This window comes from Rhea pennata, chromosome 3 (assembly GCF_028389875.1).
Source record: "Rhea pennata isolate bPtePen1 chromosome 3, bPtePen1.pri, whole genome shotgun sequence".
Classification (NCBI taxonomy): Eukaryota; Metazoa; Chordata; class Aves; order Rheiformes; family Rheidae; genus Rhea; species Rhea pennata.
The window spans coordinates 102,403,079-102,428,926 of record NC_084665.1 but is presented as its reverse complement, the minus strand read 5'-3'; the positions used below and the strand labels follow the sequence as shown (position 1 = coordinate 102,428,926).

Below are 25,848 nucleotides of genomic sequence, written 5' to 3'. Positions count from 1 at the left end.
TCGTACCCCATTTGCATTTGCCCGATTTAGTGATATCCGATATATCGGGAGTCTCACCAAACGAGCATTCACTTTTATTTGCATAATCTGAGAAATTGGGTGGCACAAACATTCTCCATGACCGCCGATGCTCTTTCTTTTCAGCATGGGACTTCGCTTTGGGTAATGCAGCGGTCCGAATTATATCGCTGTTCAGCTTGAGCGCGTCGAAGATCATCCTCTCGTCCAACTTGTTAGCTTCCCGGCTTCGGAGCTCAAAAGCACTGGAGGAAGCGAGGGCGCCGTTGGAGCACAGTGTGCCCATGTCCAGCGTTCTGTGACTATAGGGCAAAGTCCGGTCGCTGAAATGCCTCGAGGAGAGGCTGCCTTTGGACCCGGAGTCGATTTGTTCGTTCAGTCTCACCGTGTCGTAGATCGACCTCTGGGGAACGTAACAGTCTTCGATGTTGAGGTCTTCATCTTCCTCCCCTTTGCCTACACACGGCGGATTCTGACGTAAGCAGTCCGGCCTGCTAAGCGGCTTCCCCATCTCGAAAGTGTTTGCACAAACAGGCTACCCTGCCGCCGCTTTCATAGCGCTAAGTGAAGCATTCGCAAAATACCATCGGTCTGAAGAATTATAGTAAACTCGCATTTAGCATAAGATGCATATATACAAAATATATATCATAACTTATGAGGTGGTTAAGGTCATACTCAGTGCATCAGTGTAAATGCAGCTTTACCGGGATGTGAGTTTTTCTTTCGCCCCCCTAAAATATAAAGTGCTTCAGTAAGAAAAGAACAGAAATCTTCCACTGTCACAGAAGAACAAAGTACAGTGAAACCCCACTGTGGCTCAAATACTTAAAACCCTCTGGGGGACGTTCCGTTTCTCTCTTGCAGGTCCGAATTTGTATCTTGAATCTCCAGATTAAGCCTCCCGAACAAACGAGCATTACAGAAGGCAGCACATTATCTTCTGTAGGTGACAGATTAACTGTAATCCATTTAAACAGTTTGCAGAGTCCCATCTCCTTTATAAATAAAACATGGTGCAGAAGCTTAAAAGGACAGAGCCCACGGCGGCTGCGTACAGTTCAGAGCAAGGCACAGAGAAAATCTTGGGGGAAAAATAAGTTAAATCCAGAAGAGTAAGAACAACAAAATAGTCCTTTACTTTTTTGGCAGTAGCTATAAATATCCTTGATCTGAAAAAGGCCGTTTAGTCTCCTCTTGCAGCAAGCTTTTCCGTGGTGCGTTCAGAAACTCCATAGGAAAACACGATTTTCCAGCAGCCAAGCCAAGGCAGCCAAAACGCAGACAAGTAGAGAACAAAGTTTTTCAGGCTGCTGTTCCCGGTGCCACCCTGGAGAGCTGCCGCCCTGCTGACGGCGGCAGCGCTGCCCCCCGACGGGCACGGCCGCCCGGCGGCGGCGGCGGCCGCTCGCTCTCGGCGCGGCGGCGCAGCGGCAGCGCGGGCGGCGCAGCGGGGCGCGGGGCGGCCGCTCGCGGTGCCGTCCGGCGCGGCCGACGGGCGTTCCGGCTCTCCGCGGGTCGGCACGGACTGCCGGGCGCCCTCCCAGCAGCGCGCCTGCAGAAACGCCCTTTTTTATTCTTTAGGCCACATCTGCTGCCGCCGCAGCCCTTCCCCGAGCGCTGCTCTGCCCGGCCTCTCCGCGCCTCCCCCCCGCCGCCGACCATGACTTAACTTCTCGGTCATCTTGTCACTTTTGCGTTTGCCCGACGGGGGAGGCCGGCCGAGCGGCTGCGGTGGGAGGTCCGGCGGCGCCGGTGACATCACGCAGCCCCCCGGCGCCCCGCGGCTCCCCGCGCCCGGCCGCGCTGCGCCGCGCAGGGCGACGCCGCCCCGGCCGCGGCGGCATCTGCCCGGCCGGGAGCGAGCGCCGCGCCGGGACGGGACGGGGGAGGAAGCGAGGGCGACGCGCTGACTGGGTTACCAGAAAGCCCGCTTTCCACACATTTCTGGTGCAAACGCCCACTGCTCTCAGCTGTGCTCCGCACTGACTCGCGCCGCCTGACACGGCCGCGTTTACAGGGACGCTTCGAGCAAAACGTTAACCCCGAGCGTTGCCGTGCGCACTCGTACTGGCACTTTTTAAAAAATTCCTCAAAGTGTTTCAATACGTTTTACTGAAAGCTGAATTTGAAATGCACAGAGATGCGCTCAGTCCGCGTTTCATTTCTGTCCGTTTTCTGGCTTTTAGACAACAGCTTGCTGTAGCACCGCCTGACACGGCGGCGTTAGAGACCCGAGCAACCCCTTCTCCCACAGTCCTCACTGAAAGAATAAAGATGATGTCTGAAAACAGTGAATAGATATGTATTTGGATACTGATTTTTAAAGGAATTAATCACCAAAAAAAAGGGGGGGGCATAATGGGACAAAGAATCAAGTTCTGGACTTTTAAACCTTTTAAAGGGTTTAAAAATCAGCATTTTGTGCCATACTTCTGGCCCGTAATTATGTAAGTGAAAGCCAGGAGAGGCACAAATAATTCACCAGTAGCTCGCAGGGACGTGGTCACGAGCAAGCTGCCACCTCACCAGCGTAAATCTTCATGCCCTTATTGACCAGAGACCGTATTCTGCCTATGAGGGGAGGTATCAGTTTTAGTGACAGTGTAGACCTCAGTTTAAGGACAGCATATGGCACTTAGTGTTAAAACTTAACATAGGGTATTAACTGCGATCAGCTGAAGCTTTCTCAGTTAAGCAGGATACACTTTACTTGAGAAACACGAACAACGCACGCCTTCTGTTTATTCATTTATTTGATATACAATCAGCTATTATCAAAACATTAAAGTGACTTTAGACAAATTCTCTCTTCCTGCACTCACATGTTTTTCCTGCTCCAGTTGAGTATAGTCATTATTTGAAATAAGGCTTCCTTAAAATTACAACCATTGCGTATTAAAATTAAGCCAAAGAAATAGCCACCTCTGGTTTCTCTAATTGAGAATATAGACCATAATTGAGAATACAGACTATAATTGAGAACAGAGACTATAATGATAAAGATGTGTAAGCCAGTTTAAGTCCAGTCATCTTCTCACTTAAAACAAACACAACATCAAAGGTTGCTGTACCTTTTTATATGGTCAATATGTAACTGAAATTGGTCCATATTTTGGTTCTCCAACAGCAAAATGATTTTAGTAACCTTATAAAAATATTTTCTAATTTTTCATCAGATCCACTGAAGGCTTTTGAATGACACAGTCATTCTCTCAAGCAATTCTTTTAAGGAAAAATTATAACAATTCTTTTTTTACTTTTGCTTTTTGCTACAGATCCTAATTGCAGAAAATCTTGTGGAAGGTTAACATCTTATTGCAGTGTTTGTAAATCAGGGCATGGGAAATCCTGTATTTTTTGTTTCTTACTTGACAGGAAGAGAAACCTCAAATTATTTTTTCAGCATTATCCACCTTCAAAGTGAAAATCAGAGTACACACTCTACACAACCGACATAGGCCAATTAAAATCTTAGTTGAAGCTCTCTGGCAGCAACAGTCAAGCTAGCTAAGAATTCCTGCAAGGTCCAGTGACAAGAAAACGTCTTTAGCAGCTAGATCTAGTGTTCCAAAAACAAAAGCCAAAACCTAACGAACCATGATGAGAGTTGCAACAGTTCCATGTATTTTTTGCTAAGAAGAAAAGAACATCTTTTAATGACATTACAAAGAATTACGCAAAGGTTTCAAGAAATAAAATAATTCAGCTGCTGGAGTTCTGATTTCTCCCTTTCAAAGAGAACCTAGCTGCAAATACTTTTCCAGCTGCAAACATCCTAATATCATGTGGCTATCCAAAACAGGGGTGTTGGTTCTGTAGGACTCTTTTTTTTTGTTTTGCTTTTGAAGAAAGCAGGCAGAAACAGCTTAACTAAACAGAGCTAATTTTCTGAAATTTCCTGTTAGTACACATCTATGTATAGATTGCGTACAGGCTTGGAGAGGGGGGAGGGAAATCTAACAAAGATGAATGAATTCTGTGTGTTTTGTATTTATTGAGACAGATCCTTGTTCTGTTTATACTCTTGCAGGTGTACTTTGTGAAGTGACAGTCATGGTTCTACTTTCAGATGAACTCGACAGGAGATTCTCATTTACAGAAAGTAATTTCTATATTTGCATTGTAAATAAATACAGTTTAATACTGACAGTAAGTACTTTCAATTTAACACTCTATAATGGCTGGATTAGTAGATCACCAAGAACGAATGTAACTAAAACACAAATGTGCATATAAATAAAAATATAATTCAAAGCTTTTTTTAATACTGCGTTTTAATGTCAGATGCCAAGAAGACTCAGAAAGCTCTACACTTTGTACATAAAAATTGGTCAAACCACAAAAACCACAAAAAGCCTATTACACAAGATTCTTCCCTGAAGAAAGTGAAGATGTCATGTGAATAAATCTAGCTACCAAAGAAGAGCTGCTCTGCTTTACTCTTGAGGAGCAGAAGCTGACCATCCTTGACCACAGAAGCAAAAGAAATAAAGAGCTAGACCGTGGTTTTGTGGCCACAGCCACAAAATTTTGAGGTTGTGTGTGTGCATGTGTGTGTGTGTGTGTGTGTACGCGCACACACGTATGAGCAAATGCTCCATCAGTGCAGCACGGCTTGTGGGAGCCAGTCTGTCTGTCTATGGCTTGTGGACTCTGTGGAGACAACTCTTCAGAAGGCTAAAGAGTATCAAGAGGTGTGAGACCTATTGCAATTTTGCTGCCATTCAGCCCAGCGCTGCTCACACCGAGTATTAGGAGAGTTATTGTTGATCCTATTCTCTCCTGCCATTAATAACCCTTTGCTATCTGTCCTTACCATCTTAGACTAATAAAATGTCCTATTTTGTGTCCTTCCTATTTTTCAAGTGCTTCCCACTCTGCAGTTTCTCCTCACTTATTTCAACAACTCCTTCACTTTTTCATTTTTCACCTCCTATTTAATGACATTGAGCATTCACTCATAAGCGATTGTGTGGCATAAAACAGTTGTTCCAAAGAAAACATATTTCTAAGTTTAAAATATCTAAAATAAACAAAATCCTCAAGTATAATTCTGGATATAAGTACACTGCTATCACTGTTCTCCTTCTGCCCTCTTTTTTCTGATTTTTTTTTTTTTTTTTTTTTTTTTTACCATACAAGCCCTTTGGTTACAAGGGCACTATCCTCCTACAGGTCTGTACTGCCCAGCCAAGGATCTCACTCCAGAAAGGTTCCTGAATTTTATAGTTGCTGTATTTCCTGTCCAATGACCTAACCAAGCACAACCCTGGGACGAAGCACAGAAGAACGCACTGGCTATGCTGTTCTCTGGCATCTTCTGCTGTATATTCATCAGGCTGCTTTCCCCTAAAAGCACTGTTCTTTATGGCCTAAAAGAGATGCATACCTCTGGCTTAAAAGACCTGAAGCTGCATCTGATGTTTGAAAACATAAGAAACATGGTAAAATCAGAGATCACAAAGAGGCTGTAACTTAAATCCTGATCAGCTAGTCCAATAGCAATAACAATCGCAGCAGGATCTTTTGCTATTTTCAGATTTCAAAAATATTTTACTAACCATACACAAAGAAAAGCCATTTGTTTCTATTTTAAATCGAGATAGACTTGTTAGGATAGACTGGCAAACAATTTTAATCCTCACAGTCTAACAGAAACTCCTCATCGTGTAACTATTTGCTCAAGATTTTTGTCTATTTACGCATTCTGAAACATCAGCAGAGCTTACAGAAGACTAACTCTCAGATGAAAGTTTTGGTGTTTAGTTTTCGTTTCTAACATGGTTTAGTCTAAACAAGCAAAATGGCACCCTCTGTTGGGCCTAACATGTAATTACTTCTTTTCAGCAACGCGCCTCACCAAGTCACGTTACCAAAGCTTTTGAATCAATATTAGGTTGAAACGAAACCAAACCAACACAGAATATTCCGTGCAACTACACAGCGATTAGGATATTTATGATCTTTTTCAAACCCCGCCTACATCTGGGTGCTTTGCAAATCGTTCAGGTGAGCACTGGAATTTCGTTGATTGAAACCTAAAATATGTGCACGCCATTTCAACGCTAAGCGCAACTTACACACCGTACGCACCGTTTATACTCAGCGTTACTGCAATGTATTTTTCTGAACTGGATGAGAGCTGCTAACTGGTTTACAGAAAGCTATGCAGGGGAGCTGCAAAGTGCTTTCTGGATAAGGGTGCCACAAGAAACTCCCACTGTAGAAAGATGATTGTTTTACCTGAATTCTTCTTACTAGTATGTTTCTAGATGAGGATGTGATTCAGTTGAGGTTAAGTTGGACACTGTGTTAGAACATAAAATACAGAAAGGTAAGGTCCTAAATCTACAAACACTGATGCCTATGCCCAGGTGCAAAAAATAAGACTAATCAGATGAGCAAAGGTGGGAAAAAATGAGACTGTTTAGATGGACAAGGTCAATATGGGCTAGTATGTGAATACTGAAGTCTAAAACTTGAAGAACAGTTAAGAAGGAAGCTCTTGTGAGAGAGACATCAGAATAGAGACAATAGGGTTCTTAAATTGAGATAAAGTAGCTGGGCTGCATAAGGAAACAGGATTATGAAGAAAGGTGAAAGAGGGAAGCAGGGCTTAGGAGTTACAAACTGGGATGCAAAGAAATGAAGGTCTACCAAGCTGCAGCAAGAAAAAGTCTGGAGCAAGAGAAGATATTCCAGTTACCAAAAAAAAAAAAAATAGCGAAAAGGCATACAAGTCCAAGTGACTGCTGTGAAACAAGACTTCTCCACAGTCTGCATTTAACTAGTCCTTTGGTTACACATAATGATTTTTTTTATTAAATTGCATTGTGTTAAAACATTTTACAGTAGTAAGAAAGAAATCTTCCTACCTTAAATGTAGTCAGCTGCTGATTGATAGTTTCTGTTTCCATTCCAACAGGACCTTGTGACTCTTCATGTTCTTCAGCTTTCCCAAGCAGGCTGGAAAACTCTTTCAACTTACTGTAAAACTCCTCAACACGGCTAATGGTCCCCTCCACTTGATCTTCCCTGGCTTTTGCTCTGTCGAGTAATTTGTTGCACTGTTTATTTAAAGCTTCCAAATCTCTTTTTATACCAATAAGGTCAGGAGAAGCTTCAGCTTCCGTGGCTAGCATCATTTTGCAGTTTTTATTAGCATTCTCATTATTCATTATAAGGTCTTCCAGCTTTTTCAGAAAACATTTTATATCCTCTCTCTGTACCTGCAGTATATCAAGGTCTCTCCCCACTGGAGCCATGCTGTCAAGCTCATCATCAAACTCTGCAAACTGAGAGAACATCTCTCGGATGCTGTTTTGGAAATGGCCAATTCCCTGAAGTTTCGTCTCCAAGAATGAGCACCTCTCTTCAACCTGCTGATTCACTGCACTGTATTCTTGCTCTAAGGATTCAGCTTGGAGCAAAAGGTCAGAAACACCTGCTGAATCAGAAGCTTCAACCACCAGCTCTTGGGCAAGCTTTTTTGCTAAATCGACATGAGGCTTTAAAGTCTGTAAGGCTTTCTGCTGGGTCTGCATCATTGTCAGGTGTTTGTTACTGAATGACTGAGGTCCAAGCGCATCATGAGCTTCCAGATGCTCCTTGGCACTTTTAAGCTGTTTCTCAGTTTCCCTGGATGATTCCTGAAACTCTTTCAGCCTTTGTGCCATGTTTTCCAAGCACTCTCTCTTCTTATGCAATTGTTCTGTGACCGTTTTCACTTTCTTATTAAGTGCCTTAGTCTCCTCTTTAACAGCTTCTTTATCTGTTTGACTTGCACTGAGCAAACTTTCAGCAGTATTGTTTAAGAGCTCCACCATGCCATGGTGTTTATCCAGGTCCTTCTGCCAGGCCTTCACCTGAACAATAGTATTCTCTATTTCAGCAGGGTTTATGCCAACTTTTACTTCGCACAGGTTGCTTTGACATTTCTCTATCCACGGCTGCAGATTTTCTACATGCTGCTTGTACTGCAGGGCTTTCTCCAGACAATCTGTTAATTTATCTTGCCTTTCTTTTACCTGCTTATTCATTTCATCCCAGTTACTTTTGAGTGTGGCAATTTGAGACTGTAATGCCTTGTCAGCTCCTTGAGTCTTCTGCAAGATACTCTCCCCTTCTGCAACAATTTTTTCATATGAACTAATCTGATCGGACAGAGTCTTCTTAAAATCTTTCTGTTCTTCAATTAGTGACTGCAAGGCATCAAGTTTGGCTGATATAGGACGAGCCTGGTTAAGCTCTTCTTTCTTTTTGTCTAGCCAGGTCTGAAAGTCTTCAGACATTTGCTGAAACTGATGAGAAGTGGCATACGCTGACTGAAGCTGCTGAACATGGTTATCTATAAAGCAAAAGACAGCACAGAGGTTCATTATCAGAATCAGCTAGCATTCACTGAAAAGAATTCTAATTTTGATTTTATTATGAATGATCATTAATTTGAGGAGAGCTGGTCTTTAGTGTGTAGGGTTTGATCTGAAGACAACCAAGTTGCCTGCAAAGGATAGTCAGTCTTATGCCTGGAATACAGCAGAATAGCAAAGGCGTTTGGATATGAATCAAATCTAGGGAGCTCAGCCAACCTGTGTCTACGTGAATCCCATTCAGGCAAATTTGGCGTAAAAAGCACACAGTCATGTTTCATGATAACATAAAGTGTAAGCACAGAGAACATTAAGTAATCCAACCTAGTCATGTCTAATTCACAGCCTGCAGGTAATATGTTTTTAGAAAGATCTTTTGATGTTCCTTATGACCAGAGGAAATTAAAAAGCTAAAAATGAGGCTGTTACGGACAACAAGGTACGATGTTGCCTGCAGTGTATTGTGCACTCAGTTCTGTTGTTAACAGGGTAAGGAACAGCTGCAGACTACTGACCTACTTCTATCATAGGCAGTTTTATACAATTACCACTGTTTTTTTGTTGAGCCCATTACTTGTGCTTAGCTAAAACATGATTACATTCTTACATTCTGCACCTATGCACAGTTAAGATACTTCACTAGACAGCATCCCATTTTGGTATCCTAATAAAGTGAAGATGTATCTGAAGGCACATATGAGAAAAGCAGGACTGTTATGCGTATTCTCTCCCAAACTTCCCATTAGAGATCCAAAGTATTGCTTTTGCCTTTTCAAGGTAGAGATCCTAAGTTCTAGTGTACAGCTGCTGGGACAGAATACAGAGTGGGCGTTCAGCTCCGCTCGCGCAACATTTGACTGCTGACTGTAAAAGGAGATGTAACTATGATGTTTTACTTTATGTCTTAATTACTATTTCTCTTTAAATACATACTAACCAGATTTTTGCTCAATATCCTTAAATGATTTTATGATGCCGTCTAACTGTCTTGTCAGTTCTGCTTTCAAATATTCTTCTCCAACCAGCGTTGATAGTTCTTCACAAAGAGCTTGAGCCGCATTTATATTCTTCATTTCCTGTTCTATTTCCTCCTTCATTTCTCTAGCAGTTTCCAACTGTTGTTTCACAGCATCAGGTTGTGTGCTCACAGCCAGGCTGCTGCTTAGTTTGCTATCCAAGGCACTTAGCTTATCAGACAGACTTCTGAGCAGGCTTTGGTACTCTGTGCTTTTCCCAATGGCTTGGTCAATTCGGTCACATCTGTTACTCAGTTGGCCAGTTAGACTGTCCCATTTTTGTGCCACAGCTGCCAGTTGCTCTTTTACGACTTCATGAGAGGGGGGATGTTCACCAGGCCTCTTCAGGATCCCTTCACCAGCTGTAGCTAACTGTTCATATTGCGGCTTTCTGGTGTCAAACTCTTTAAGCAGAATCTGGGAAGAAAGTAAAATTTAAAAAGCCTTTACCTTGCAAAAAGGAGCAAAATGCTTCTGGCAAAAATTATATAGAATATGTTGCATCTCTGCTTCATTAACTGAGTAATTAATCTCTGAGTTTAAAAAGCTAGTCAATTAATTTCAGCGTCTACACATAAATGGAGTGTTGCTTCCAAATGTTTACATGAAAGAAACAGAAAAAAAAGTTAATTTACACACTGTCAAGTGGAAATTCAACCAGCAGATGCAAGTAAACAATGAATTCTGTTAATATTACAGTAATTAAGTAACTGCAACAAGTAAAAGAATCACAGTTTAGGTTCAAGCAGTGTCTTCCTTCCTAGACAGTTTTGAAATTTGCCTTAAGACAGAACTTCAAAGAAGGTGTATAGTGACATAATATTGCAAAGTATTATTAGAGCACAGACAATGTTTAGTAATTCACAAAATGACTGAATCTGTACTGTAAGATCTGTTAAAAGTTTATATTAGTGATTTTCAATATTAATTTTTTTGACAATAAGTCCTAATGCTTACAGAAGAAGGGACAAATACTATGGCTTTGCTCTACAGAACGTTCTAATCCCTTCCTTTTTCAGTCAATGAAGCTCAACTTTAAAGCACTGTTAAGTGATACGTGATAGCCTTATGCTGTCTGTGGACATTTTTGAGCTTTTATAAACCAATTTTAAGTCATTTTCATATAGTAATAGAATACAGTTCATTTTTTAAACTCTTTCTGTTCATCAATATGGATATGTCAGCTTTAATAATATTTTTGCAAAAGAAAAATGTTATTTCTCTTCACAGTTTAAATTAACTAGCAGCAATAAAAATGTTTGAAATTAACAATCCTACTTGCTCCTATTTAGCCTAATTTAATTTTGGCTTCTTTTTTTCCTGAAAGTTTGCAGTATTTCTGTAAGCAAGTTACTTCTTCACTACGCTTTTTCTTCTCTTTCACACTCTTGGCCACATATCTATTCACAGTACTTGCATTTCACTTGCTTTCATATTTTTATTAGCTACTGGCACATTCAAGTGAATAAAATCTTAAAAAGCTAGTCCTACAGCATAGACTCTGTACGAAGACTGATCATAAAATCTTACATACACACTCAAATTATTAAAACTTCAAAGGACTGTTTTCATTAGACTACAGAGAAACCACAGCATGGTCAAAACACCAAAATGTATCTGAGGATCAGTATCTCCCCAAGCAGTAAGTTCTAAACATTTTTTCCTTTAGTTCTTTTGATCTCCTTTCACTCTCATGAGAATTTTTTCTTGTAATTACTGCAGTCAAGTATGACTTAAGCTGACATTTACTGATAAACAAATGTAGTAAGCTCCTCAGGACTGGTCTGTATGCTAAATGCAAAATAATACTTTGCTAATAGTAAAGGAAGCAGTAAAACTTAATCACTAATGTATGTTGGCAATCCTCACTCACCTGGACCTGTTGCTTTTGCGTATTCAGCATATTTGGATCAATTGATAGTGGTCCCAGCACACTGACCATCAGCTCCTTTTCTACAAGCCAGTGCTTTAACTGAGCTTCCGCTGTCTGGAACTGGATCAGGTAATTTGAAGACTCTTCCAGTTTTTGTTGTCTCTCAGATGCAACTTGATTGAGCTCTTTCCATTTAGAATCTAACAACGATAATGTTAACATATTGTGTGCATGTTCTAGCAGACGGGTTGCCGGACAGCATGCTATATATGAAACATAAACAGAGCTCTCTAATAAGGCTTCTTGCTGAGTAGCTCCAGATGCCTTCTTGCAGCGACTAGGCAAATACGTTTACATCTTTTAACAGTCAGACCAACAGATAGGTGGATAAAAGTCTGCAGTTTAATATAACCACACGTGGAATTTTTAAAACAATGAATGTACAACATATAATAAAGCTAGATCAGAAAATTACTAAGTGAAGTATCATCAAACTTAGACTTGGATCCCAAATGACACAAAAGCCAGAGTGTTGTACTCACAACTTAGGCCTAGTCTGACTCAGGTTGACTGGCCTTCCTATTTAGTCACTGGAAAGAAGCAGGTACCTCTTCAAGGGTGAGTCTAAACCCTAACTTAGGCTTCTGCTCTGAACCGCGCTTTGAAGTAGCACTTCTCTTTCGAATGTCTGTATTAGGTGTTAATCTGTGATATTTAACTTCCTAATTTAGACATCTGAACCAGGTACCTAATGGCAGGCGACAACATGAAGTGCCCTGGGAACTCAGAAGCCAGTCTCAAAGCGCTATTCCCCTTCTGCCTGGTCCAGCGGCTTCCAGGGCTGCCATTAACTCTTATGATCTTCCCTTCCCTCTTTCCCTGCTCGCTCACTCAGCTCCGGCTGTTTTGCTAGCTCTCCTCATTCCCTGAATTTCAATTGTTTTTTTTTTTTTTTAATTTCTTTTGCCACCGCACTGATCTCTGCTCATTCTGTACTAATTCCTTTTCAGCACAAGTTCCCTTTGAGACCTCACCTGCTCTTTAAGCTTTTCAAAGAACATTCATAAAGAGGGCAGGTTAGAAAATCTATCAACTTAAAATTATGGCTGGTGTAGCTGAAGAAATACCTATTCAGTCGATCAGTATTTCATACTACAATTTACTTTAAAGTACAACAAACTTAAGAAGCATTTTTAAAAGCTTATGAAAATTACATGCTGCACTATCTCAAAATCTATTGTCCAAACATGGTCATTTCCATTTTTTTTTTTGGCAAAATTTATGAAGTCAGTTTTAGAAAATGGCAAAAAGCCACTAAAACCACAAAATGACAGAAGCCACAAGGCGCATGGAAAGAAAGCATGCAGAAAAGCATTAACAACAACTCAAAATGTTCTTTTATATCAAACTAGAATTGACTTAATTTGCTTTCATCAGATGTTGTAAGAATAACCAGCATATCTATCTGGAACAATAGCTGACCTCTCAGGTTTTAGCCACATGCTGTTTGAAAGAGATAAATTACAAAGCCCTCTAAAACAGGGAGTCAAGCTATAGCTCGCTCAATTGCACTGATATAAATCCAAAGTCGACAGACTTCAGTGGAATTACTCCAGCTCTACTCTCTTGTAAAGGGAGTTATTTTGCACAGGATTTATGAGATAGGAGTGAGCAAGACATTAAAAATACCAGTGACTGATGATATGTTAAAAAAAAAACTAATAATAAAGCCATTTCCAAGTAAGTCTGAGTTATAATGGAACTGTACTGAAGTACCTATTTTATCCAGCGTTTGTCTCCATTTGGGTGCCTCAGGAGAGTCCGGGTTCTTCTCTAACAGCTCTGTCACTTTGTCCTTTAATTCCTGCACTTTATTCTCACTTTGCTTTAATTCAGTTTCAAACAGCTATAAAGTCAAGTGATAAAATTAATAAATAAGAAACTACAGAAAAAATGTAAAGCATTTAAAAGTCTGTAATGCCGAGATGCCAAGCATAAAAATAAACAATAAATACATAGCATTTATACACTGCTTTTCTGCCATGGATCTCAAAACTCCCTATAATGGCAGATCACACATATACTGGCTGGTCATGTTTTCTTTGGAAAAAAATGAGAAATAATGGGAAATAATGACCTGGTATGTATATATGTATACGTATATATATACACTATATTAATAATAACAATTATTAATTTGAGGAAATGACAGAGACTTAAGAGAATCTGGATAAATAAGATCCACCAGATCCCACCATACTCACATGTGCTTGGAAGCTGTTCTTGTACAGCAGGTAAGCTATAATGCACAACTGCGGTTCAAAGTAGAAAGAACCCAACTAGCACCAGTAGTGAGGAGCTCTGTGTGTGCTCACTTACCTCACTGAAAATCCTGCTATCACAGACAGACTGCTTCTTGTAGATCATCTAGAGTTACAGTTCAGAGAGATCATAGCTTAAAGTGTACACCTACCAGGAGATTTAGATGCCCCAACAGTCCCTAAAGACCAGTTCAAACTGTTCTTAGAGGATGGAGGAATGAACAGTTCTTGTGCCTGGCCAAGTGCTCTTGTCTGAATATTCTTAACCAATAAAACTTGCATTGTTGAGTTGCATTTTAACTCTCTTAAAAAAAAACCACTAAAATTAACACTGAACAAGTCTGCGCTTATGTGATTTACTACTGCTAGTAAAAGGCACAATGGCATCAAAGGGGTGACTCTTGCCTGAGCAGTCACTCATTTATCCAACTCTTTGTGAATACTCTCCTGTTACTACACTGGAGGTAGTATGGTTTTGTTAGCTTTGAATATCCTCTGTTAAAAATTATGAAGCAATATTTTTCCACATTTAGTATGAGTTTTAGGACTGAACGTTATCCAAGTCTGAGGAAAGTCAAACTTGAGCAAAGTCAATAGCTGTTCAGGTTAATTTTTAAGGCTGACCAGCCAAATCTGAAAAAAATGTGCATCACTTGGATCAGACTCTGTCCTTATTTATCAACTTTCACAGGCAAGGAAAGAATTTTCCATTTCAAGAGCTATCCATTACGTATCCCTTTAAAGATGAACCTTTACACATATAAATATTGTCCTTTGTTGCTAAAGAAGCATACGTTTCCAATGCCGAAAATGGACAGAAGCTAACTGCTGATTCAGTGGTTTTCTTACACCAATTAAAAAGAGGGAAGGAGACTGTTGTGCAGCTGTATAACTTAACAAGCATGACATGGCTGCTGAAGGGAAATGTTGCCTTGGAATAGACATAAGCCTCTGCAGCTGCAGAGGCCAGGAGGTCTGCAGAGTGTCAGTGAACCAGCAGCTGCAGAAACAGCTTTCTGATAGATAAAGCCTGTCAAATCTTACAAGCTGTCCGGTAAATAACTCAAATCCATTAAGGGTACCAAAAAAATATACTGTATAATCAATATACCCTCATTTACTTAAACTGGCCACCAAAATTATGTACAATTCCTTCTCTCGTGCTGCCTCCATTACACAGACAGCTTACCAGATTCGCTGTGTGCTTGAGTGGCACGTCTACCAGGATTATTTAAATACTCTCTGCAGTATCATGCTAGGCTGAGACATCAGTTGTTCAAACAGAATTCCACCAATAGTTGTGATAGAGAGTACAGTATCATTTTTGGAAGACACAAAATACCTTATGTTGCTCAACTTGGGCTTTAACAGCCTCACTATCAGTTGGAGCAGCTTCCCAGTCTGATGCAGTTTTGTCCATTTTCTGTAACCACTGCATCACTGAGGTTGATTCTTCCTGAATATTTTGCATTTTTGTAAGCATACTTTCTAGTTCTGAAATCTTTTCCTTCAATAAAACTCCCAAATCTTCATAACTGTGATTTACATCAGACATGGCTTGTTGAACAGTTGACAGTTCTGTAAAAGGAAAGACGAACAAAGACTGTGTGAGAAATTACAGGCCATTCAACATACATAAAACTTCAGGCATTTCTAAACAATATTCTGAGTTACAATATAGTAATGTAACTCAAATTACTGTTTAGAAGCTCCTGAAGTCCACCAAATAGGAAGCCACCAAACATGTTACGCATTTGCGTATGTGGGTGGATGTTAAAAGGCTTCAAACTACATACATACTAATTAGAATTTTCTCACAGGTCATATCTTATATTAAAACAGCTGTGCCTGTATTTATAATACATACTGATTCAGAAACAAAGCCAGATTTTATCTGTCTTCAAAGTAAATATTGAAGATAGGTGTTTTTACATAGAATTTTAGTATCATCTTATGAGTCAACATATGTATTTTGTGTAATTTTTCTTACATTTTATGTTTTCTTATTTTTCTTCTTATTTTTTATGTGAAGGTGATGTGAAATTTCACAGTCTTCTAGAGACCCTTCCATGTAGATTTGTAAATAACATATAAAATATTCACTATATTTAACACCAGCTCACAAAGACAATTCCTTATCATATACTGAAATTTTTACTTCAGGGCTACTCACCTTTATTTTTCAGAAAATCCTGAGTACCTGGAGCTCCTCCTTCACCATTTAACATTGTTCCACCTATGGATTGAGAGAGACTAAGCTCTATGTTTCATCAGGGCCTTTTCCCACCAAAGCTCAGTATTGTATTTCCTCTTTAAAACAGAACTTGTAGTTACGTAATTCTCCTTATAACATTAAAGCAGTATCTAAATGCTACACCTGTAATAGCAAATATTTATTTAGACTGTTTTATGTATTTTAAGGTTGTTTTATGTTTTAAGCAGCTCCAGAGAACTAGTACCATAAGTGGAGCTACACATGCATATGTATATACATCCTCTGGGGTGTGCACATGCACCCATATATGCGCACACATATGCCTGACATAAGCAGTCTTATCGCTTATATGCTACGCTGAATAAATGACTACAGTGGATGAAGGTCTGTACCTTAGCTGTGAGGCCTGCTCGTGTCTGGATGGCTCACACCACTTTCCTCCTCTCCTCTAAAGTGAATCTCTTCCATACTGCTTATCGGGAACACGTTTTTTTTACCCGTGCTTGGGCACTGCCTGGGACAGTGCTAGTGGTGAGTGCCAAAACTATGAGGAGATTGCTAAACATCAACCGGCAAAAACGACCGAGCGGCCCAGCCCATTCTCTAGCACGTTTAGTAGGGTGGCAGTGGACACCAGAACCAGACACTGCTGACTTGAGACACCTTTCTCTTGCTGAGCAGTACCTTAGCTCTGCACAAAAGCCTCTTGATATCAATAGGGCAAATCACTTCCTATCTTGTCCTAAGCAAGATGTGTTCCAAAACAAGGACTGAAATGTGGAGCCTTCCTGATACACGTGAAGTCCCTGCTGCTACCCAGAAGCAGTCAATCACCAAGGAGCCTACTAATTCTAATAGCATTTCACAGCACTTGGAACCAGGCCTACGTGGGCTTTGTGAAAAGCAGGCAGACCTCAGAGTTGGGACGCAGAGCCGCTCCGCAGAGAGCGGCAGGGAGAGTCCCTTCCAGCTCTCCTACACAAACATATTCCCAGATGAGTAATTAATGGAGAAAGATTAACGGTTGCCTTGGAAAAAGCTGTGCAAATGCTATACAAACCCCATAGTACCAGCTGGACAGTGAGGACCACATTACTGGCAGCTGGAGGATGGCAAGAGAAAATAAACGAGATAAGAACGGTCACAGCCCCAACCAGAACCTTGCAAATCTTCATGCTGTATTAGCTGGGCTCTGGTATTTATAACTGTGATTAAGTAATACACAGTACAACTCTTGTCTAGGAGAGTAAATACTCTAGTCTGGAAAATTACAGCTGCTCTTATAAGCTATTTATTTAATTCACTCATCTATTTGTATGTATAGGAGTAGAGAAAGGGGCAAAGGAAGGCGGGCAAAGGAAACAAACATCCTATGTAAGATTCCAAAATGTTCTTTAAAATTTATATTTTAAATTCAATTAAAAATGAAAGCAGAAGCAGCTATTACGAAGAGATGTGAAAAAGAAAGTGCTCTACTCTTGCTAAATAGGTATCCTCAAGCAGTCTCCCTCCTCCCGCTGTCCTTTGCAGATGACCGATAAAGGCCAACATACTTGAACTGACTAGGTCAGGAAATAAATTCGAGGAGAATTGACTGAAGATATATTTATGGCCATTAAAACACCCTGAGTACCTCATACCTTAACTTACAGCTTAAATGACATTAAACAGAATTATTGGTTTCTGTAAGACAAGTTAACATTTAAACACCATAGTAGAGAACATCAAGAGAATAGATTTGCTGTCTTTAAAGTCAGATTACGGAAAAAAAGGAGTTAACTGAAGCTTCAGATTGGAAGTACCTTTTGGCTCAGGAAAGTCATACTGGGATATGGATTTGCTTCCCTTTCATGCTGTTGTTTCAACTAAAATACAGATTAGCACTAATTATGCTATAATACTGGGATCCTTATGTTATCCTGGATTCATGTTTGATGAACCATGTCCTCAAAACTCTTCCGACAAAAACTCCATGATTCTGTAAACAGTTATGTGCTTGCTTAACCTCACCAGAATATCTTGTGGCTATGAAAAAAGGAATTTCTGTTGCAGCAAAAGTGTGTGGGTTCACCAGTGTTTGCAAAATTGGGTCTGTATTTGTCCTACTTGCAGACTTGGCTGATATGTCAAGAATTGAAGAATGGAGTCATTTTCTCATTATCTGAAGTTTTCTGGAGTGCGGTGAAGAAGATTGTGATACTATTCATTTTGTACATAATATGGAAATTACATAAACATTAACACTATTTTGACTGTGTAAAGCAATTAGAATGTATACTGAGTTATGACAGCAGTTAGACATACCAGTTGAAATGAGAGTCACACCAAACAGTGGTTGGAACAGACATGGATAACTGACCTTTCATAAGCCGTAATATTCAGAAACCTGATCAACAGGTGAAATATTTTATTTTTGTCTTAAAGGTTTTAAAAACTCTTTAGGCTTTGGGTTTACCTGATCACACAAATGCATACCTGATTTTGCAGCTGCTCTTGTTTTTGCAGGAGAAGTAACAGCAGTAATTAGATTGCATAACACTGTTCCGCTGCTATTCATTTTCTGTAGTTCAGGGGCTTTTAAAGTCCATTCATCTTTTAAATTCTGATTAAGAAAATGAATCAATTACTCATTACAAAACTGATTTCAGACTTAGAATATTTAGTGTAAAGAAAATAATGACCATGCTACTTGGGAATTACCTGTAGTACATTAAAACATGCAAAAGAAGTGGGAATGTAAATGCAAACTGCTACCTCCCCAGTCCCAACTACTGTGCAGTGTAGAATCATAAGTATTAGGCAGGCTCTATTAGCAAATGTGCATAATCACAATTTATAATCACTACTAATAAATACCTGCACACCTAAAAATAGAATGTATCTTGCCCTATTGCCTACAGAAAAAAAGAGAAGATTCTGCAAAAAAGCCCCACTGAATTAGTACACAGTCCATATTTCCTTATTCCATAAGGCTGTACTTTAATGTTATTAATAGATGCCCTACTTCCTTTAGCCATATTTCACTTCTCATATACAATAGCTTACCAGAGTATTTTCCAAAGGTTTCTTTAACTCCTCCGTATTCAGTGAGGGTCGTGCTGCTGGAATTCTTTCTGTTGTCTCTTTTATCCATTTCTTTAAAGATTCTACAAGGAGCTCAAAAGTATCCATTTGTTTCTGACAAGATGATACATCCTCTTCTCTAGAGGAAAACAAGAGAAATTGAGCTCTGAATGTCAATATTCCTTCTGATAATTAAACCAACATATATAATCTGTTTGATATTGCTCTTCCTGAATTCAGTGAGAGCCTCTCTTTGAAGAGAACAGACACAGATCTGTGAGTTCTCCATATAAGCAGAAAACATCCATCTTTATAACATTTTCGTAAAAGATGCACAGATGATTTATAAAGGAGATAGAGAACAAAGCTATTTTGTGCTTATCAATCAAGTGAAGATCATAAAGCAGACACCATCTGAGAGATGCATCCTGTTCTCAAAGCACTTATTAAATCTATCTTGTAACTTGCCTATCTTCTACCTGAACATGAATTGAACCCAAGGTGGTGTGTCAGGAGTGTTGATGAACTAAGTATACCCAGCCTTGGTCAACAAAAGCAAAGACCATCTGAGAACTAATACTTCAAATCTCATCAGATCAACTCAGACTCAAGAAAGTCCATTGCTAGAACAAGTGGTGAAATAAGCACAAAGATAACTGTGAAAATGTATGTGATAAAAGCAATACAGAGATTAAAGAAACTTGCAAGAATCGCAACTGAATAAAAATTTCAGGCAGGGAAATTATGACAGTTCATATCTCTAACACACAGCATTTTGACATTTTGATAAAATAACTAGAAATCTGAAAACTGCTTCACTGGATCACTTTGGATTTTGAACAATCATTGCATATCACTGGCATAAATCAGGACCTATCTATCAATTCCTATGTAAGTCAGTTCCAGTCTGCTGTTTAAGCATGATGGTTACAGCTTGTGTTGTTACTATGATTAATAAAGTATGACCAGGAAAGGTATCTACATCTCATGGTTTAATGACTTTTTATTATTTTGTTTTGCACGAAAGATATCTGAAAGAAAATTGTACAAACCTTAATGATGCAACTGGTTTGGAGACTACAGATACACCAGAATCAGAAATAGTTTAGCCGATACATGGTCACAAAAACTGATTTTATGGAAATGACCAGAATTTGGAAAAATCTAGTTTTGCTGTACAGGTAACTGGTATGGAAGCTACAATAAATTCTTCAGTTTTCCTTTGCAGCCTGATTCCAAACATGACTTCAAAGCAACTTGCACAAGCAGCAATTTGCATTCTATCAGAGAAGAGCAAAAGTACATTTTCCTTAGAACTGACAGGACTCTTGCAAATACGAAGTTGCACAGAGTGACTTGTCTTTAGACTAACGTTAGAACTCCTGACCCACTTACTATCAGGTAGACTATGCATAGTGGTATTTCCAAACAGAAGATCTATTTTATTAAAAAACTCTCTGCACTGCAGTTATCTGCAATCTCTTGACGTTGCATGCAAGAGGACAGCAGTAATTGTCAACACACTGTATATTAGCCTAAAAGGTGGAAACATTTTAATAATTATTACTTACTTTTCCTTTAATGTCTCCTCTACCTCCCTGAATTTCTTTGACAAAGCATTTACTTTTTCTAGTACCGATGCTTTATCCCCAGGAAGAGCATGGAACGAAAGTTCTTCAAGAAGCTGCTGCAAAACTTCCAGATCTTTCTTATGCTGTGCCAGTTCTATACTAGCTTCCTGCAAAACAGAAATACATTCTTCATTTTAGACTTCTCTATCGGTTGTTCAAAATTAAATCCTTGGTTTTAGCTAACCAATTGATGTCAGGAAACAAGCATGTCGTACTTATTGTTCAATCATTTAAATGAGTGAGAGAAGAAATGCAGAATATATATACAAATGGAATAGTACAGTACCTGCATATACTGAGACACTTCACTAACATCCTTTCTTGGTGCCTCAGTCTCACTGAAAGCCTGGTTTTTCTCATCTAAAAACGTCTGAAGTTTTTCTGACAGACCTTCAAACAACTCCACTTTAGTCTTCAACTCCTCCATTTTCACAAGCTTCTCTTTATGCTTGTTACTTGCTTCAGAAAACCGCCCTGCAAGTTCACTCATTTTAGCTTGCAGTGAGGATGCAGTGGATGGATCTGCTGTTTCCATGAACTTCTTCACTTTTTCATTCATAGTGTTTATACTGCTTTGGCGACCTGCAATATCTTGCTCTAGCATCTGAAAGAAGCAAGAACTCTTCTGTAGTGCTTATAATTAAATTTTAAGAAGTGGAACTGGTCTACCATATGAAGCAACAAATCAGTGCAGCTAGTACATCAGTGTAATTTTACTTCTGCTACAGAAATCCTTATGAGCAGTTTCAATTCATAGAATAGTTTTGATTTTTTTTAAGTGTTTTGAATCCACTGAAGGTGCCAAATTAAGACCTTAATTCTTTCTTGAAACCTGAATTATTAAGCAAGTTTTTCTTTCAGAGAATGCTACTTACAATGCTTTTACTAATGATATCCTGAATAGCAGCAGAATTCAAAGGCACTTGACCTTGTTCTTCAAGGCTCTTTTCAACACCTTCCATCCAATCGAGCATTTCATTCAAACCATCCTGCACACTTAGGGATCGTGTCAGAGTTATCTGGAGCTTCTCATTCCTTTCGTTCACGGACTTTGATAAATTGTCATATCTGTCCACAATGTCGTCTGATGGAGATAACCAGAAAATATATTTCAAATATTTCCTCTATTTCTCTTAAAACCATTGGGCCAAACTTTTAACTCACTAACTTAAGCTTTTAACTCATTTTATCAGTTCTTACCAGGTAAATGCCAGTTAAAAATTTCCTGTATGAGAATTGAGCAAGAACATCACTTTTTCCAGTAAAAACACAAAAACAAAGATCAAAATCTGTTCTAGCCAAAAAGCCAATACGACACATCAGTCAAGGGCGGTAAAGATGACCTCCAGCTTACAACTGTGCTCCCCAGGTTTTAGGAGCTGGTTCCCAGGCAGCTCTAACTTTCAACAGCTGTTGTCTGATCCCAAAAAATAAGGTAGCAGCTGGACATTTAGACAGCTCTTCAGCTCTGCCTCTTGTGTTGTTGTTAGAGCTGAATGGTACTTCCAGATGGTTCTTCATTAGCCCTTCAACACCTCCCTCCGCCCCAGGATAAACCTCTAAAGTTACAGATAGTCAAAATCGACTACCCAAGGAACCCAAATCTACACACCATATAGGAGTTTCTAGCCTCTTCTGTATCACTTCTTGTGGCCCATCCTGCTGCCTGTGTAGCACTGCTTCTTAATCAGCACTTTTATGCCTTGTCCCTGCACTTTTGTGTCATATGTATTAAAACATACATGATAATTCTAGCTAGACTAGTTCACAGTTTAATGTACTTCACTACAGAAATTCTTCTGAAAAAGAGAGGATACTTTTCTTTCTTAATTTCATTACATTTTCACAACTGTAACACCTTTTGTTACTCTAACTAATTTCACTTCCTTCTTATTTTACCTGCCAAATAGGTTTAAAAATGAAATTGCCTTGATCCTTTCTTCAGATGCTCTGAATATAGTTCATCTCAGCCCAAATACGGATAAAACAGATGAGCTGGGAAAACTTGACTGGCTATGTCTGTCAGGATTGAAATAAAATTACATGGGCAGAGCTGGTCTTATCCTGAGGCAGGGAAACGAACTAGATGACCTCCTATGGCCAATTAAAATTCCCCAAAGAGCAAGTAGGTCACAGCACACTTACTACACATTAAATGTTAATAAAACAGTAAGTGTAATTAGATACGAAATGCTTGTTATCCTACACAAAAAATAAGGAAATATTACAGAACAGAAGTTAAATATATCCCATTTCATCTGTAGTGCCCTTGCATATCGATATCCTTTCCCCTCCCTTCCCTGCCTCTATTCTGGAGCCAAACATTGTTTCCAAAGCATTAGGAGGAATCTTACTGAATCTAATTCTGAACTGGGATCTGAATCTTAGACAAGACTTACTGATCTGGGAGAATAAAATTTGGGGGAATTTAAGTGAGTGGGAATTTCTTTAATTTATCTGAGACTGAGGCTCTATAAAGTAGCTATGCATCACAGATGATTCTGTTAATCAGCACATGGTCATAGCCTTAAAGAAGACTTTTGAGAAATTTAAGTAAGAGATAAAGATAAGAGAAGCTGTCCCGAGGCATTCCCACACTTGGAAGCCGTGACAGTGAGTTCTGCAAAAAAAAAATAAAAAATAAAAAAAGAAAAGGGGCGTCACTGCTTTCTACTATCTCAATCTGCCTTAGGTGAGAATATGAAGGACAAGAGGGGAAATGCCTCCAGACTGTCTTACTGCCTCAGAAATCACAACGTACAAAAGAGAACGTACATGAACGTACAAGCAGCTGCTGCTGCTTCAACACTAGGCCTGTGCTGCTACACTTAAACAAAAATATATCACAGACAGGGAGGGTAAGTGGTAATGAGAAGCCTTGTAAAGAGCATACATCTGCACATCCAGCTTTTTCTCCTGTCTTTACGTTTACCAACATGTTCTAATTATCTACTATTCCTCGTTTACCATAGGAATTATATCATCTGATATAACTCAGTTCAGTTAAATCATCATCTTCTGTTTAGTTAAATCATCATCTTCTGCAGCATCCTCCTCCTACTCCTCCCTTTATAGAGAAATAACTTTTCATTCATCAAATCAGCTGAATTTAATCAACAATTACCAATGTGCTCTTTTGTAATAGAAGTTTCTGGGTTTGAAAATACTTATTTTGCTCCTGTATCTTCTGTGTAACAGAGTACTTTATTAAAAAGAAGGTACTAGCTCATTTTTAACCTAGTACTGATAAGCATGATTCAAACTATGACAATTGTATTCTGACACTGTAAAGGTTTTAACCTAATTTGAATCTAAGCATGTTTTTAAGGTTAAGGTTATGTATTCAGGAGTAGAGCTTACATCTGCAAGAATGAATGAAATGGGAACTGTCACTGTCCCCCACTCTTCCTCCAAGAAAAAGTGTTTTCAATTTGTTTAATATCAAGTTGTTTATAGTTGCAAGACTACAAGTATGTTTAGGATACCAATCTGTATTCCATGTACCTTCTACGGAGTTTCATCACTGACTTCAAAGATGCAAACCCACAACTGATTTATCTTGTTGCTCTGCAAGTTACTTAAGGGACTGCAATAAGAGATAGTAGTGTTATATACATTCAGAATCTTCAGGTTTCCGACTGTGGTGAATGTTATGCTGTAATACTTCCCTCATCCATAGTAAAACTGATAGGAGAGCTTCTTGAAGTCAGGAGGAAATAATTTCCTGGCTAAGCAAACTTGAAATAATTAGTTGGAAAGCAATAGCTGGAGTCATATTCCTTGATTCTGAACATGTGCATACCCACTGGAGAATTTATGTTCCTCAGCAAGTCACTAATCCTGACATACTCATTTGTAACATGCAAATTAAGCATAATTCATATTTCTGAAAAAATGTCAGAAATAATGACAATTAAGTGAAGAGCCTATTATCAAATGTGGGAGACAGACCAACAATAAAGTGTTGTAATAGCTTATGACTCAACAAAACATAGATCTGAACAGTGACATGGAAACGTGGGAACTCTGTATTTTGTCTCCTCCAGTGCTTGGATGTAGACACAGGTGATAAAAGCAGGTATTAAGATAAGTGAACATTTTACCCAATGTTTTCTGGATCTTTTCTTTGTCTGGTATCAACTCCCCCCTTGTATCCAGAAGCACTTCAGCAGCTTTTTTCAGTTTTTCTACAGCAATTTGGTGATTAGACACTTGTCCCTGAAGAACCTGTAAAATTCCATAATTATCAATTATACTCTTCTATACAGCTACAAATTACACACGCAGGGCTTGCGATAAACCGTACAGCCTAAACTTAGTGCTGGGAATAAACTAACTCAATTTGTGACCTCTCTATAAAAGAAAAATCTTCACCACTGGCTATGACTACTACCCTTTGCCTTCTGGCCTTTGTTTTATTTTATTCGCTGTCTTATTTATCTTCTGTTTTACTTCTCTGACTCACAGACTTCTGGCACGGAACTTGAAAATGTGTCTTTTGATTAAATTTTTTTAAGACCATTTGTACTAATTAATCTGTTATCTAAAAGAAAAACAAACATATTTTTCAACTCAGCATCCGGGAACAATTCCAGGAGAAAAATATACAGTGATCAGCAGTGATGACGCTGATACCACAGTGTATTACCATGAAACACGATGATCACCTTCACAGTTTCAAGCACCTCCTGGAGCTGGTGACACCGAATTTTGGCTAGGTTTATCTATTTAGTCAAATAACACAGATTTAGAGACTATCCCAGCCAGGACTCTCTCCAGCTCCAAGAGAGAGACACAGGAGGGCTGATCAACTTCTGAAAGTGGCTTTCTCTCTCCACTGACTATAGCAATACTTTAAAGTGGCTAGCTTCTAAATTATTTTAACCCTGTGCTACGGCATACGATATATCTTTGACTTGATTCACTTGATCTTTACAGAAGTCCCAAATGAAGGGACCTCTCACTTTTTCCTGATAAATGCTACTTATGCTATGAGCGTACATTACAGCGGGTAACTACCCCGCTAGGGCAGAGAAGTCATACTCATATCCAAAGCACAGTAATAGGCCAGAACACAGTATGTCTTGCCACCCTAAAATAGTATGTCTTCGTATCCCTTGCTATTTGACAAAATAAAACTCAAACCTGAAGAGGATTTCTCCTTACATTAAATAATACTGTACTTGCACAAAAAAAAGATACATAGCAGAAAACCTTGTATGCTGACAGAAAGCAAACAAGGTTATGCTGGAGGCTCTGAAGAATATTCTGAAGAACAGTTAATCCCTATAAAAAGATTAGACACCATCATGCTGCCAAGGTCAGTCCTAGCTGGATTA

The 25,848-nt window shown here is 39.2% G+C and overlaps 1 protein-coding gene across 25 annotated transcripts in view; it reads right to left on the bottom strand.

The window, feature by feature from the left end:
• Positions 1–25,848, bottom strand: part of DST (dystonin) — a 299,843-nt gene that overhangs the window by 71,502 nt on the left and 202,493 nt on the right. For all 25 annotated transcript variants that reach the window (XM_062572898.1, XM_062572885.1, XM_062572892.1 and 22 more), the window contains 12 exons: positions 24,613–24,736; positions 21,385–21,593; positions 20,796–21,113; positions 20,450–20,616; positions 18,861–19,017; positions 18,291–18,417; positions 15,774–15,836; positions 14,943–15,178; positions 13,056–13,185; positions 11,280–11,479; positions 9,328–9,823; positions 6,897–8,368 (listed from right to left, as the gene is read on the bottom strand). In XM_062572898.1, the coding sequence (XP_062428882.1) occupies positions 6,897–8,368; positions 9,328–9,823; positions 11,280–11,479; positions 13,056–13,185; positions 14,943–15,178; positions 15,774–15,836; positions 18,291–18,417; positions 18,861–19,017; positions 20,450–20,616; positions 20,796–21,113; positions 21,385–21,593; positions 24,613–24,736 (3,699 nt within the window). The remainder of the gene's footprint in view (positions 1–6,896; positions 8,369–9,327; positions 9,824–11,279; positions 11,480–13,055; positions 13,186–14,942; positions 15,179–15,773; positions 15,837–18,290; positions 18,418–18,860; positions 19,018–20,449; positions 20,617–20,795; positions 21,114–21,384; positions 21,594–24,612; positions 24,737–25,848) is intronic.